Here is a 13,621-nt window from a genome sequence, read left to right as displayed (position 1 = left end):
TTTAGCGCTCCCAAAACATTTGCTCGAAAATTTTACCCGCATAATTATCACATCCCTGAACTTAGCATCAATTTTCCGTGAAAAAAAGTGCGAGCATTATGTGAGTAAATACGGTACTACAGTCAAACCTGGATATATCGAACTCGAAGGAGATCGCAAAATAGTTTGATATATCGATAATTTGATATGCAGAAATCTATTTGAGATGCTGCTTGCGATCGTGAAAAATGATACTGTGTTTGTCGCGTAATCAACCCACTCGCATAATGAACTCATCCTCCACTTTTGCTGCCTAAAATTTGAAAAACGAAAACAATACCGTTAGACGGCGGTGTACCCCCGTTTCGGCTGTCGCATCCACAGCTAATTTATTGGCGGCGCGCCAAGATTCTTCGCAGCGATAACGTCAAGGCTTATCTTTTGGCTATACTTTTGATGCTAGCTCCTGCAGTGGTGGGGAACGAACTTGGCAGAGTGCTTGTGATGGCTTGATTGCACAAGCCTGGTTCAATTTATCACGCCACGCTTGAGGCGGACAGAATCCACTGCCACAAAATTATGGAAAGCATGATGCCGTTTGAAGCGAACAATACTGAAAGCCGGTGTCATGATTGCAGCTGACTGTGTGCGTTTGTTGATTCATAGGAAAAAATTGCCGCTTCTTAACGTCCGCAGCTGCCATAGCTTTCCTATGGCGCACGTTCAGCACGACGACACAAGACGTGCATCGCATGTCACCTGCCGCGCACCGAGGTTTCACAACACACACCGGAGAAAGCATCTGATGCTCTGTCTACCACGGGCTGAGCTGGCTTGTCAACGCATGCGTAGTGCGTGCTGCTGTGAACGAAGACTGGGAAAGAGAGAGGAAGGGGAGAAATAACACTTGGCAGAAGAATGTGCACATGCTTGCGCTTCGCTCTATTGTGTTGTTTCCCCTCTCTCGAACACCATGGCTGCATTGGCTGCGTCTACTCTGTACTGGCCGTTGCCAAAGCAGTTCCCTCTGGTTCCTTCCGCACATGGCTTGCGAATGTCACATGCTGGCGCACAGCAAGTGATCATCACAGATGCACACGCCTTTGGGGAAAGGGAGCGGTGCTGCTTTAGACCAGCCATCCCTGAACTGTCCCCTCTCATTTCTTCCAACCGTAGCTTGAAAACGTCGCACGGCAAACGGTCGAGGGTGATATGATCGTCTTCCAGTGCGTCGTGCGGAGGTCGATATATCGAACGACCGGTGAAATTGAGTTCGACATACGATGCAGCTTTCCTATACTTTTATATGGGATTTTCAAGGGGATATTTCATGAGTTCGATATAACCAAAATTCGAATTATCTCGGTTCGACTGAATTTAGCAGTGAAAAGTAATAACGTGCATGCTGAGAATTCTAGCTACATGAAGATTAGTCATAGCCTTCCATGGTTATCACTGGGCGAAGCACTGCAGTAGAGTTGCCTTATGTGTTGTGTTTTGTTCTCAACTGCAACATTCTGCTTCTTGTCCTGATTTTAACAGTTTTCAAATGTCAACCGCTTTGAATGCAAGCATGCTTTTGAGGCCAGTGTCAGTTGACAAGGTGAATTGCCCCAGTCAATGCTACCCAGCGATTGGGACACTTGGCTGCTGATTCTGAGGGCGCAGGTGTGATCCTGGCCATGGTGACCACGTCTTCATAGAGATGAAACGCAAGGCACTCATGTACTGGGTGAAGGCACTGTGTGTCTGAGAACCCCGGTTGGTTGAAATTTTTGGAGCCCTCCTCTGTGGCACCCTTTAAAGCCAGTGCTGGTTCGGGGCATTGAACCCTACACACTGTAGCTGTGCGAGTGGCAGAATTTGGGTGAAAAGCAAGTTCGAATAGTAAAGATTGAGTGCGAACTGAGTTAATTTTTTAGTAGTGCTGAATTATATTACAGATGAAATCTTTTGCATACCATGGCCAGGAAAAAGAAGGTTTATTCTGGGAATAAGTAATTTCTGAGTGCGAAACGAAGATGAGTAACGGAAATTCATTGCATATAAATATTTTCAAATAATTAAAAATATCACAGTACAACCTGGCTGATACGAATCTCACGGGGTCGCGAAAAAATTTGTATCATCCGAACCTTCGTATCATCAAAACAAACAAAAATAAGTATGCAGAAGCATAGGTAAGGCAGTTGCACATGTCTGTTTACGTCCGAGGTTTATTATGGTCGCGCGGTCACAGCTCGCCACTCGCGGTGCACACAGCGTGACAGGCAATCGCGACTGCGGCGATGCGCGAGCCGCATGCCTCATGTGGACTTCTCGCGGCGCGTACAGCACGACAAGAGATGATGACATGCCAGCAGTGCGGCGCCGCAGACTGCTCGTGACGCATACAGCGAAGTCTTCAATGTGCAGCCCGTGCGCGCCCGCCGCGTGTGCTGCTGACTACCACTCATGATCGCGCGCCGCTGCAAACGTTTCATGGCATGGAAAACTGTCGTGATGCCGGCGATGTGCGGTCCGCCTGCCTACGCGTACTTCTCATGCCGCGTACAGCATGAATGGAGATGGCAACGTGCGGGCCGCACGGCGCCGCAAACTGATAGCGATCGCGGAGTCAGCGATGTCCGGTTCGTGCGCACCCGCCACGTACGCCACCACCAGTTATGGCATTGCCGATGTCTGCGGTTTGTGGGCCACGCGCCGCAGAAATCTTTTTGCAGCATGGGCCCAACAGAAAATTGCAACGTCTGTGAGGTGTAAACTACGTGTCACCGTAAAGCTGCTCGTGATGCATACATACAGTGCGGTTGATGATCGCCGAGTCAATGATGTGCGGGCAGTGCGTAGTACTCAAGGTTGCGGTCGCAGTTTGCGTTTGTATTATCCGTAGTGGCACGGGAGAGTGTTTGGAACATCCGAAATTTTGCTCATTGTACACAGTGTACTCTGGCTGGGAAATTTCATGAATTCGTATCATCCCGAAATTCATATCAGCCGGATTCGTATCACAAAGATTTTACTGTAGCACACATAGTTGCAAGTAAGCAAAACTGCATTTCCACAAAACCAAGCTATTGGGGCAGCGTAAATATTCTGAATACCAATCTGATATATTTGGTTCTCAAAAATTGATATTCAAAGTTTCCCAAATTGTTTGAAAATTACCGAATGCACCGAGAGTTTTCAAATACAGTCAAACCCGAATATAACGAACTCAGATAGAGCGAATTATGTTTTATATCGAACACTCGAATTTCTGCTAGCATTATGCATATAAAATGTATTTTTTATAACGAACTACACATCGGATATAGCGAACTCAGCGCGCGCGATCGGTCGCCAAACGCCCGCCAACGGGCGGGCCTTTGTGCTGGCTCCGAGTTCTCTCCGGGCAGCCCACGCTGCCGGGCCGTAATACTTCTAGCGCATGCTGTTGTCAGATGGGAGGGGGATTGGCGACGGCTTCGTTCCCCAAGGTCTCACACAGCGCATACGTCATCACGCGCCCGCTAGGGTGCTTCTGCTGCTTCTGCGCCGATGCCACGCTTCCGTAAAACGCAGGAGGGGCTCTCTACAGCAGCTTCCACGAGGGACCCTCCTGTACGCATGCGCGGCCGTCGCCTGGAGTAGCGTGAGCAGCCTTTAAAATCCGCGCCATCGGCCAGCCTCTCTTTGCAGCGCTCCTATTCGGCAGCTGCCTACCATGTGATCAAAGACGTTCGAGCAGCTCCGGACCTATTGCGCTTCAAGGAAGAAGCAACACCGGCCAGAACTGGTTTCAAGTTTGGGCGAAGGGAAGGCAGCCTCCGAACAACGTACGCGTCAGTGGCGAACTTTCCCGCATCCTCGGAACTTTCTTTGTTCGCGTTTGCAAGTCGTGCTGCTGCTATCCTCACGATTCCGGACGCGCCTACGTTGCTGCTGGCTTGCATTCCGGTGCTACATCCTGCAAGATGACGTCGAAGCAGCGGCGTGCCCTACCGCTTTCCGACAAGCTGGAGATAATTCGCCGCGTTGGCCGCGGCGAAAAAAAGTCTGACGTTGCCGCGCATTTCAAAATTCCGCGGAGCACGTTAAGCACCATTATGAAAAACCAGTCGGCCATCAGAGGCAATGCACAGGAACGACCAAATGGTGACGGCTTTCGCCACCGCAAGCCGGCTTACGACCAAGTAGAGAAAGCGCTGTACCAATGGTTCTTGGACGTTCGCGCGCGAAATCTGCCGGTCTCTGGCCCCATGCTACAACAGAAGGCAAAAGATTTTGCCTTCGTCCTGGACGTCGAGGGGTTTACAGCGGGCAGTGGTTGGCTCCAACGATTTAAAGACCGCTACTCCATCACCGGGAAGGTGGTTGCAGGTGAAAGCCAAGCAGTGGACGCTGAGAGTGCTGAAAAGTGGGTGCAAGACGTGTGGTGTGCTGTCATGGAGAGATACGAACCATGCAATATTTTTAACACCGACGAGACTGCCTTGTATTGGCAACTGCTGCCGAGCAGAACCTTGGCGCTAAAGAATGAGAAGTGCCATGGCGGCAAATTGAATAAGGCCCGAGTCACCGTTCTTCTCACGACAAACATGGACGGTTCATCAAAGCTGCGGCCGCTTGTCATAGGCAAGTTCAAGTCTCCTATGTGCCTGCGAGGATGCACTTCACTCACAGTCACATACAACTCAAATTCTAAGGCCTGGATGACCAGAACGTTGTTCGAAGCGTGGCTGGGACGAGGAACTTGCAACGAGCGGGCGAAAGATTTGCCTCCTCCTCGATAACTGTTCTGCGCACCAATGCGGCGTCACGCTCAAGAACATCGAGCTTTGTTTCCTGCCACCGAACGCAACAGCGGTTTTGCAGCCCCTCGATCAGGGGATCATCCGCGCTTTCAAGCTGGGCTACAGGAAACGCGTCGTTGAGCGGCTGTTGGTGAAATTGCGGGTTAACGACGAGCTCAAGATTAATTTGCTGGCCGCAATAGAAATTATTAACCGTGCCTGGCAAGACGTGACGCAATCCACAATCCGCAACTGCTTCCACCATGCTGGACTATGTCGAGAGGATGCAGAAGCTGCTAGTGAAGCGCGCACTGTGCAAGATGACAGCGATGTTGCCACGCTGTGGGAAGAACTCGCTGATGTTCCGGACGCTGTGCCCGAAGAAGTTGCCCTGGAGGATTTTCTCACTGTTGACGACAACGTAGTCGTGACAGCGAGCCCGTTGGACTCGGAAATTGTTGCCGACATGCTGGCATCTGGTGCGAACGAGGAGACCGAGGAGCCGCCGCCGGAGGACGATCGCCCTCGCCCGACGTTGCACGAAGCCCTCGCTGCTACCGATCTGCTGCGCCGATACTGCTCCGGAATACAGGGAAGCGGACTGGAGTTTGTGGAAATGATGTCGCGTGTGGAAAGTGCGATTCTCGCTGATGGAGTTAAATGCAGTGTTCAGGCGAAGATCACTGCCTACTGCAAATAAGTGAGCATTTATCTGCAATTTCTTTTGTAGATTCATGGTGAGCGGCACGGTTTTTCTTTAGTTAGTGCATTTTCGCTGCGCTGTCTGGACATCGTGTATAACGAATTTGGTACTGAAGTTCGTTATAAACGGGTTTGGTTATAGCAAAATACTTTATATAGCGAACAAATTGCGTTGAATTACGCAGTTCGTTATAACCGGGTTTGACTGTATATATTCAAACACTGCCAAATATTCAAAAGTCTTTGGAGGCAGTAAATGCATTAATTTGGCCTTTAGTGGACTGGAAAAAATTTTGAAATTGTCGAGTAGGCCTGAAAAACTTCTGAAAGCCATTTTCATCGTAGTGATTTTATCCGCTGAACATCTGTGTGATGGTTGTCTGCATTTGTGATGAAACCCACGTGAGAACGACAGTTTTTTTCAGTTTAGTCGAGTGCTTTGCACACACTGTCGGGTACATTGAACAAGTGCTCCAAAATTGTCAAGGCCTCTGCTACCTTTTTTGCCATGCCTTTTCACGAAACAGCCCCATTGCGTCTCCTGAAGATGTTCCACCGCACAGTCAATGCAGGGAAGCATCGCGGTGTAGTGTGCAGTGCGGTGAATCTGAATGTGACCAGCACACAGTTGCAGTGTATTGGAAGCATCATGTGGATGCATGCGAGGGATGTAGGTATAAAACTGCACCGTGCGATCTCAAAATAAAAATTAAAGAACAGCAGCTTGCCTAGCAGCCTCGTAAATGACGTGACTGGCCGATGCACAGGCCTGATCACAGCTGCAGATTAATGTGAAGTAAAGGAAAGCAAAACCAAAACTATGCAACTGAGCTATTTTTAAAAAATCAGTACTTCTTAATTGTCGTAGGGGCTGCTGTAGCAAGCACAAATTGTTCAGTTACAACCACTCTATGCTATTCAGGTTCATGGGGATTTTTTCTGCGATCAATGGCTGTGCAGGTCATACTTTGGTGTGATCCCCGGTCTTGCTTATGCCCAAATTGATAAATGTCCAGTAAGATGTGTTGTCGGCCTAGTTGGTGCAGTACTTCAGACATCTTAAGTTGCGCGAAAGAAGACACATACAAGACAGGGTACAGGACGAACGCAATAACTGGGTACAGACCGGGTACAGTATTGCACTCGTCCTGTACCCTGTCCCGTGTGTGTCTTCTTTCGCGCAACTTAAGATGTCTGAAGTGATAAATGTCCAATGCCATAAACTTGCATGGGTGTCTGCCAGAAACCAAACCAAAATGGGCTGAACTGCTTTGTGACTGTGAGGATAACATAGAGTAGCATTATTGGTTGCAAGGCCCTAATTGCTTCAGACGAGGTATGTTACCTTAGTTCTTTCTGCTGTGTAATGTTCTTAAACTCATTTTGCTAGGCATTGTTTTTCTCATTGCCTGTATACTTCTGGCATTTTTAGTGACTGAAAACTGACTGTGCACCACCAAAGTCTCTCTTTTTGAAAGTCTAAGTGGAAAATGTTTTTGTAATCTCTCACAATCATGAGAGAGCGGGGCTACATTCTTATCCTCGCTTCTCGGTTTGTCATGGCATGCACGCAACCAGCTCTGGGAGGCAGACGACGTGGTCCTCTGTGCCGTCACTGCTGGGATCCGGACCAACTGGGTGCAAGCAATTCGCCAGGCGGTGCGGAATCGCAGCAGCATGAGCAGCATCCATGCCAAAGACACAGCGCCTGTCCCTGGGGTGGCAGCAAACACAATGGCGACTGCGGCAAGCACAGTGCCACCACCTTCAACTGCAGCGCCCCTCCTGGCTTCTCTTGAGGGGCGGCCTCCACACGAGACATCATCGAGCGACGACCACTCCGAGTATTTCTCCATTGTTGATGAAGACGAAGAAGACATTGTGGAGGACCCCTCACGGACTCTTCCACCGTCGCCACCACTCAACCGCACTGCTATTTCGAGGTATAATCTACTCACCCTGTTTCTTTTTTTTCTGTGTCATTATTGAGTAGTTTTCTTTTTAAGGGGGGGACACGGGTCTTCCAAAAAAAAAAATTATGAAAAAAATCACTTTTTATAAAATGTAATTTTCGAAATCAGTGGCTCTTTATCTACCTATCTGCTAAGTTTTTCATCTCTAGGATCAGTGTTTTAGTCACAGTACGAATGTATATAATCGATGTTACTCGAATTTGGACCAAAAACAGCCCCCGAAACAACCATTTTCCGCCACACGCAGCTCCCATTTCGTGCGCTGCACCGGAGCCTACTTAGTCTCGTTCGAAAGAGCCGCCTTTCGTCTTCAAATTGCTACCTCCACTGTTTTCATTCATCCATTGGTCGCATAAGAAATCACAAAAAGGATAATGTGGCATTCGCAGTCCCATTGGCTTTTGGGGTGCACATGACAGGAGGGTGTCACCACATTGCTGGAATTGGCCGGCGGTGTATGCTCGGCGCGCCCGAGCCTCGTGGATATGGCTGAGATGTGACGCCGGTCACGCTTCTTTCTGAACCACGAGGTGCATTCACGGCAAGAATTTGGGAAAAAGAGAAAAAAAATTGTTGATTAATCATCACAAGCGATGCCCTGCCCCGGCTGTATGCACTCATGCCGACGAAAATTGTGCACCGAACTATCGGGCATACTACAAGCCTGAAGTAAGCCGACTTCTGAGGGCGTGGCACAGGCGCCGCAGCTTGAGCCGATGCGTCATACGGACTTACATGGCTAACCATAGGTGTCTGATCAGTAGGACCATTGGCAGCTGCTTGACGTGCAACGAATGCGTACGTTCGTTTGTCTTCGACCCGTGGAGACATGGTAGCAACAGGGTCATAGACAGCGGCCTGGTGAGCAACGGATGTGTGCGCCGGCATCTTATTGAACCACTGCAGCACGCTGGTGACGGGGAATTCATGCGCAGCCAGCATACTTTGTCTCTGATGACTTCGGTCAGAGGTGTCATGGGTGCAATCTGAGGCAGACGGAAGCGTTGCAGTTTCTCCCGAACAACCGAACGAATCGGGACACGTAAGGCATCTGCACTGCCTCCATGGCACGACGAAAAAACATTGGGAGCAGTGTGCTGTTAATTGAGTCGGTTCAATTTTCCCGCCGTGCACAACCTTCATCTAGAAACACTGGAATTCTCTCCACACGCTTTCTCTTCCTTCTCTCCACGTGCTTTCTCTCTCTGTCTCAAACCTCCCTCTCCAAATTTCATCTTACACGAGAAACTTTTCGTTTTCTAACCACGCTGCGCGACTGCGGCAGCACCGCGTTTTTACAAGTTGTAAAATGCACGGATAAAGATTATTTACCTTGTGTTTTTGTGACCCGTCATCTATCTGAGGAGTGGCCCCACCCCAAACACGTGCCATGGAATCAGGATAGTAAAAACGCGATGATCGCCAGACTGCCGTCTCGTTAGGCCTAGGCATCGCCGCCTCACTGCTTCGCTGGCTGTCTCCGCTCTTGAAGAGGTTCGTCACTTCACATCGCAGTCACGGACGATATGGCGTCTCCCAACCGCAAGTCGCCCCTGCTCACATGAGCCCAAACCAACCCCTCTTTGTACGCTCTGAGAAAACGGAAAGCTCTCTACAGTCACAGCATTCGTCACGGTCAGCTCATTCGGAGCGTTCGGCTGCCTTGACCACGCCGAGCATGCTCGCCGCCAGAGCAAGGGCGGAGGCCGCCGCGGTGCGAGTGCAAGCATCTCTGACTAAGAGAGAAGCGGCTGTGAGGCTGGAGAAAGCAAGACCCGAAGAGCAGGAAAGGAGCATAGCTGCAGCAATCGAGCGGAAGAAAGCAGAGCTGGATACAAAGTTAGAAGTCATGCAGTTGGAAAGGCAAGCGGCCGCTGCGGAAGCACGAGCGGAGGTCCTGGTAGCTGCTGTAGATCCGCACGGCGGGGAGCATCACATCTGTCGGACTGTCTTCGAGGCATCCGAAGACCACGTTCAACGCACTTTGGACTACGTACTTGACCAACGTGCGCAACAGCTGGCGTTCGTAATCGCAGCAGCATGATGGCAGGGAGCATCACGTCTCTCGGAACACTACAATGGCACTCGAGGGTCACGCTCCATACACACCAAGCGCTCGCAACCAAGGGGTCACGCCGAACTTTGCTGCGAGTCAGCAAGGTGAGCAAGCTAATGCTCCGGAGTTGACTGCCATGGCGAAGTATCTGATTCGACGCGATCTTGTGAGTGCCGCCCTTACGAAGTTCGACGACTGCCCTGAAAACTACCGGTTATGGAAATCTATGTTCAAGGGAATGACACGGACTCTTGAAGTCACGGCAAACGAGGAACTTGACCTCGTGAAGTGTCTTGGGGCAGAGTCGTCGAGCTATGCAAAGCTATGCTATGCTACGTTCAGTGCATGTGGACAGCCCGGAGGCCGGGCTAAAGATAGAATGGGAAAGACTCGAGGAATGTTATGGCCGCTCGGAAATTATAGAAGAGACTATCTTCAGGAGAATTTCAAGCTTCCCCAGATTGTCCGACTAAGAGAGCTGAGAGATCTGCTTCTGGAAAGAGAGCTGGGAGATCTGCTTCTGGAGGTTGAGGCTGCAAAAGAGGACCCTCACTTGACTGGGCTAGCTTATTTGGACACCGTAAGAGAGTAAATCCCATCGTAGAAAAGCTGCCGCACCGCTTGCAGGAGATGTGAATCACAAAAGACTCCAAGTACAAGCAAGATCAGGTTGCCTTTCCCCCCTTCTCGATCTTCTCCAGCTTTGTCAGGGACTAGGCGAAAATGAGAAACGACCCCAGCTTCAAATTGAGCTCAGCAAGTAGCACCCCTTCAAGTCTCCCAAAAGCATACAGATGGGCAACGAATGAGGGCATGAGAAGAGTACCCATCTCAGTCCAACTGACTGGCGTGGAGGCAGGCACTGAGCATCTGCTCTCAAACACGTCGAAGCTGCAGGATGCAACCAAGCATTGTCCTCTGCACAGAAAACCTCACCCTCTCCGCAAGTGTCGCGCCTTCAGAGAAAAGCCACTGGATGAGCGGAAGTCCCTGCTGAAAGAATATGGGATCTGCTCCAGGTGCTGCGCTTCTACAGACCACTTTGCAACAGACTGCAAAACAGTTCTGAAGTGTGCCGATTGTGGTAGCGATAGGCATGCCACACCACTCCACGCAGGAAACGTCACCCATGGGCTTTCTCTTATTGAGCACAGTACTGAAGACGCCAGAGGAGACCAGGATTCCTCACTTGAAGTATCGTTCAAGTGTACAGAAGTGTGCGGACAAGGCTACAGTGACAAGTCGTGCTCAAAGATCTGTTTGGTTAAAGTCAGTCATCCGAGCCAGCCTTACAAGACTGCAAAAATGTATGCCATCCTAGACGGCCAGAGCAATAGGCCCCTTCCAAGAACGGAGTTCTACGACATTTTCAGTCTTAATGGATAAATTTCTGCCTACACGCTAAGGACATGTGCTAGAATTACGGAAGCAGTTGGAAAAAGGGCATCCGGATTCCTCATTGAAAACATTTATGACTGCTTGAAGCTGCCCTTACCAACACCCATTAAGTGCAACGAGATGCCTAACAATAGGAGCGAGGTTCCTACACCGGAAGTGGCATTGCATCACCCTCATCTCAAATCTGTAGCTATATTTATTCCTTGTTTGGACTCTGAGGCCGAAATTCTACTCTCCTCAGGTGAGACGTCCTCAGAGAGTACACAAGGTTTGACAACAGCGCAATGGGCCAGCTGATGCACCATTTGCTCAGAGACTGGACCTGAGATTGGTTATCGTAAGGAATGTCTGCGTAAGTGGAAGCCGTAGACCAGACTGTGTCAACAACTTCAAGACAAACGTCCTCGAAAATAGACGTCCCTTCCTTTTTGAGCCATGCCAGAATCACTTCCTGGTCAAGGAGAAGATCGCAAGCACTCCTGAGTTGATACGCTGCTTCCAACCTGCTCAGCATGCTGCTAGGAATGACAGCTATGATAATGGAATCGCAGAAACGCTATTCCAGACTACGAAGGATGACAACAGACCTTCCCTTTCCGTGGAGGACAGGAAGTTCTTGAAGATAATGGATGGCGAATTCTCACGGAACGAATCAAACAGTTGGGTTGCGCCTCTTCCCTTTTGTTTCCCAAGACCTAGGCTTCCGAATAACAAGAACCTGGCCCAGACACATCTCGCTTCTCTCCAACGGACCTTGAAGAAGAAATCAGATTTGAGGGAACAGTTCACGAACTTCATGGACAAGATGTGCAAGAACGGCCATGCCGAGGAAGCCCACCGCTTCGAGATGGAGAGGAATGCTGGTACCTCCCCATCTTTGGTGTTTGCCACCCGCGAAAGCCCAGTGAAACGCGAGTTGTGTTCAATTCCAGTGCAAAGTTTAAGGGCATGTCACTGAACAGTGTGCTGCTTACTGGACCAGACCTGATGAACAGCCTGCTTGGAGTGCTCATTTGATTCCGGAAGGAACTTGTGGCCGTAACCGTGGACATTCAGCACATGTTCTACTGCTTCCTGGTGCGAGATGGCCATCGGAATTATCTAAGATTTCTGTGGTTCCGCAACAACGACATCCAAGATCACATAGTAGAGTACTGAATAAAGGTACATGTGCTTGAAAATAGTCCTTCACCAGCATTTGCAACCTATGGGCTTTCAAGAACAGCACGAGAAGGAGAGAAAGAATTTGGCAGCGACGTTAGGCAGTTCGTCGAGAGAGATTTCTATGTCGACGATGGTTCGAAGTCTCTCTCTACAGACAAAGAAGCCATCAGCCTGATACGCCATACACAAATGCTAGCAGCATCAAATCTTAGGCTCCACAGAATAGCCTCTAACAGCCCAACCGTGTTAGAGGAATTTTTTGAGGAAGACCGCGCTAAAGATTTGATGGATCTTGATCTGTATAATGGTGCACCGCCAATCCAACGCAGTCTGGGAATTTCTTGGGACCTGACAGACATCTTCACCTTCATGACTCCAATACGAGAAAAACCATTCACTCAGGGTGGTGTCTTCTCAGTGGTGAACAGTCTGTATGACCCACTTGGGTTTGTTGCTCCAGTCACCATTCAAGGGAAGTCTCTCCTCCGAAAGCTAGTCGCTGAGACATGCGATTGGGACTGTCCACTTCTGATAACAAGAGAGCCACATGGGAGACTTGGAAAGTCTCCTTACAAGTACTCGAGCAGCTGGCCATACCTCGCACTTATGCCCCTACCTCACTCACCACCGCACAGTGCAAGGAACTGCACATCTTCTCAGATGCATCAACCAAGGCTGTGGCTGCAGTGGCTTACCTCAGAGTGATATGGCGCATGCTACGTCAGGTTCGTCATCTGAAAGGTTAAGCTAGCACCGCATCCGGAACACACCATCCCAAGGCTCGAGCTTTGCGGTGCAGTGTTGGCAGTAGAGCTAGCAGAGCTCATCAATCGTGAAATAAACATGGGACTTGATGCTGTAAACTTCTATACCAACATCAAGGCGGTCCTAGGCTACATACATATGAGACCCGAAGGTTTTGCGTGGGTCAGTAACAGGGTGGAACGCATCAGAAGCTCGACACGTCCAGAACAGTGGCATTACGTTCCCTCTGACATGAACCCTGCGGATTTCGGAACAAGGTTTATGCCTGCAACCCAAATGGCAGGATCAACCTGGCTGACAGGCCCGGAGTTCTTGGTTCATCAAGAACACTGTTCGCGGGTACTGAAGAGCAAGTTCGACCTGGTTGATGCTGATTCTGACACGGAGGTGCGTCTCCAGGCAAATGTTCTCGCAACCTGTGCAAATACTAAAGAACTCTGCAGTTTTCGGTTCGAGCGCTTTTCAAACTGGATTAGGTTGACTCGTGCAGTCGCAGTGCTCATACGTCTGGCGAGCAGATTTCGGAGCACTTCTCATGATGTGTCGGCGGCCTGTCCGCGTAACAACTCATCAGACCAACTACGACCTTTGGCAGAACACCAGACTCAAGCGAAAGCAGTCATTATTCTGTCTGTGCAGAAAGAAGTCTATTCAGGCAAGTTGAAGAGCTTGCAACAAGGAAAGCGACTTTCGAAGTCAAGCTCTTTGTGGAGACTGGATCCATAGATTGATTCCGACGGCCGTTTGAAAATTGGTGGCCATGTCTACAGAGCCAAGCACTTCGACCAGCAGAAGCCCATCATCGTGCT

At 49.7% G+C, this 13,621-nt stretch overlaps 1 protein-coding gene across 1 annotated transcript in view; it reads left to right on the top strand.

The window, feature by feature from the left end:
- osp (myosin phosphatase Rho interacting protein outspread) overlaps positions 1 to 13,621 on the top strand; it is a 183,299-nt gene that overhangs the window by 102,158 nt on the left and 67,520 nt on the right. Inside the window, exon 12 of the mRNA XM_084603580.1 lies at positions 7,035 to 7,399. Coding sequence (XP_084459706.1) covers positions 7,035 to 7,399 — 365 coding nt within the window. The remainder of the gene's footprint in view (positions 1 to 7,034; positions 7,400 to 13,621) is intronic.

Source organism: Amblyomma maculatum, chromosome 5 (genome assembly GCF_055883805.1).
Source record: "Amblyomma maculatum isolate TAMU_Amacu chromosome 5, ASM5588380v1, whole genome shotgun sequence".
Taxonomy (NCBI): Eukaryota; Metazoa; Arthropoda; class Arachnida; order Ixodida; family Ixodidae; genus Amblyomma; species Amblyomma maculatum.
The sequence above is the reverse complement of the archived record's forward strand: the minus strand, read 5'-3'. Positions and strand labels throughout refer to the sequence as shown.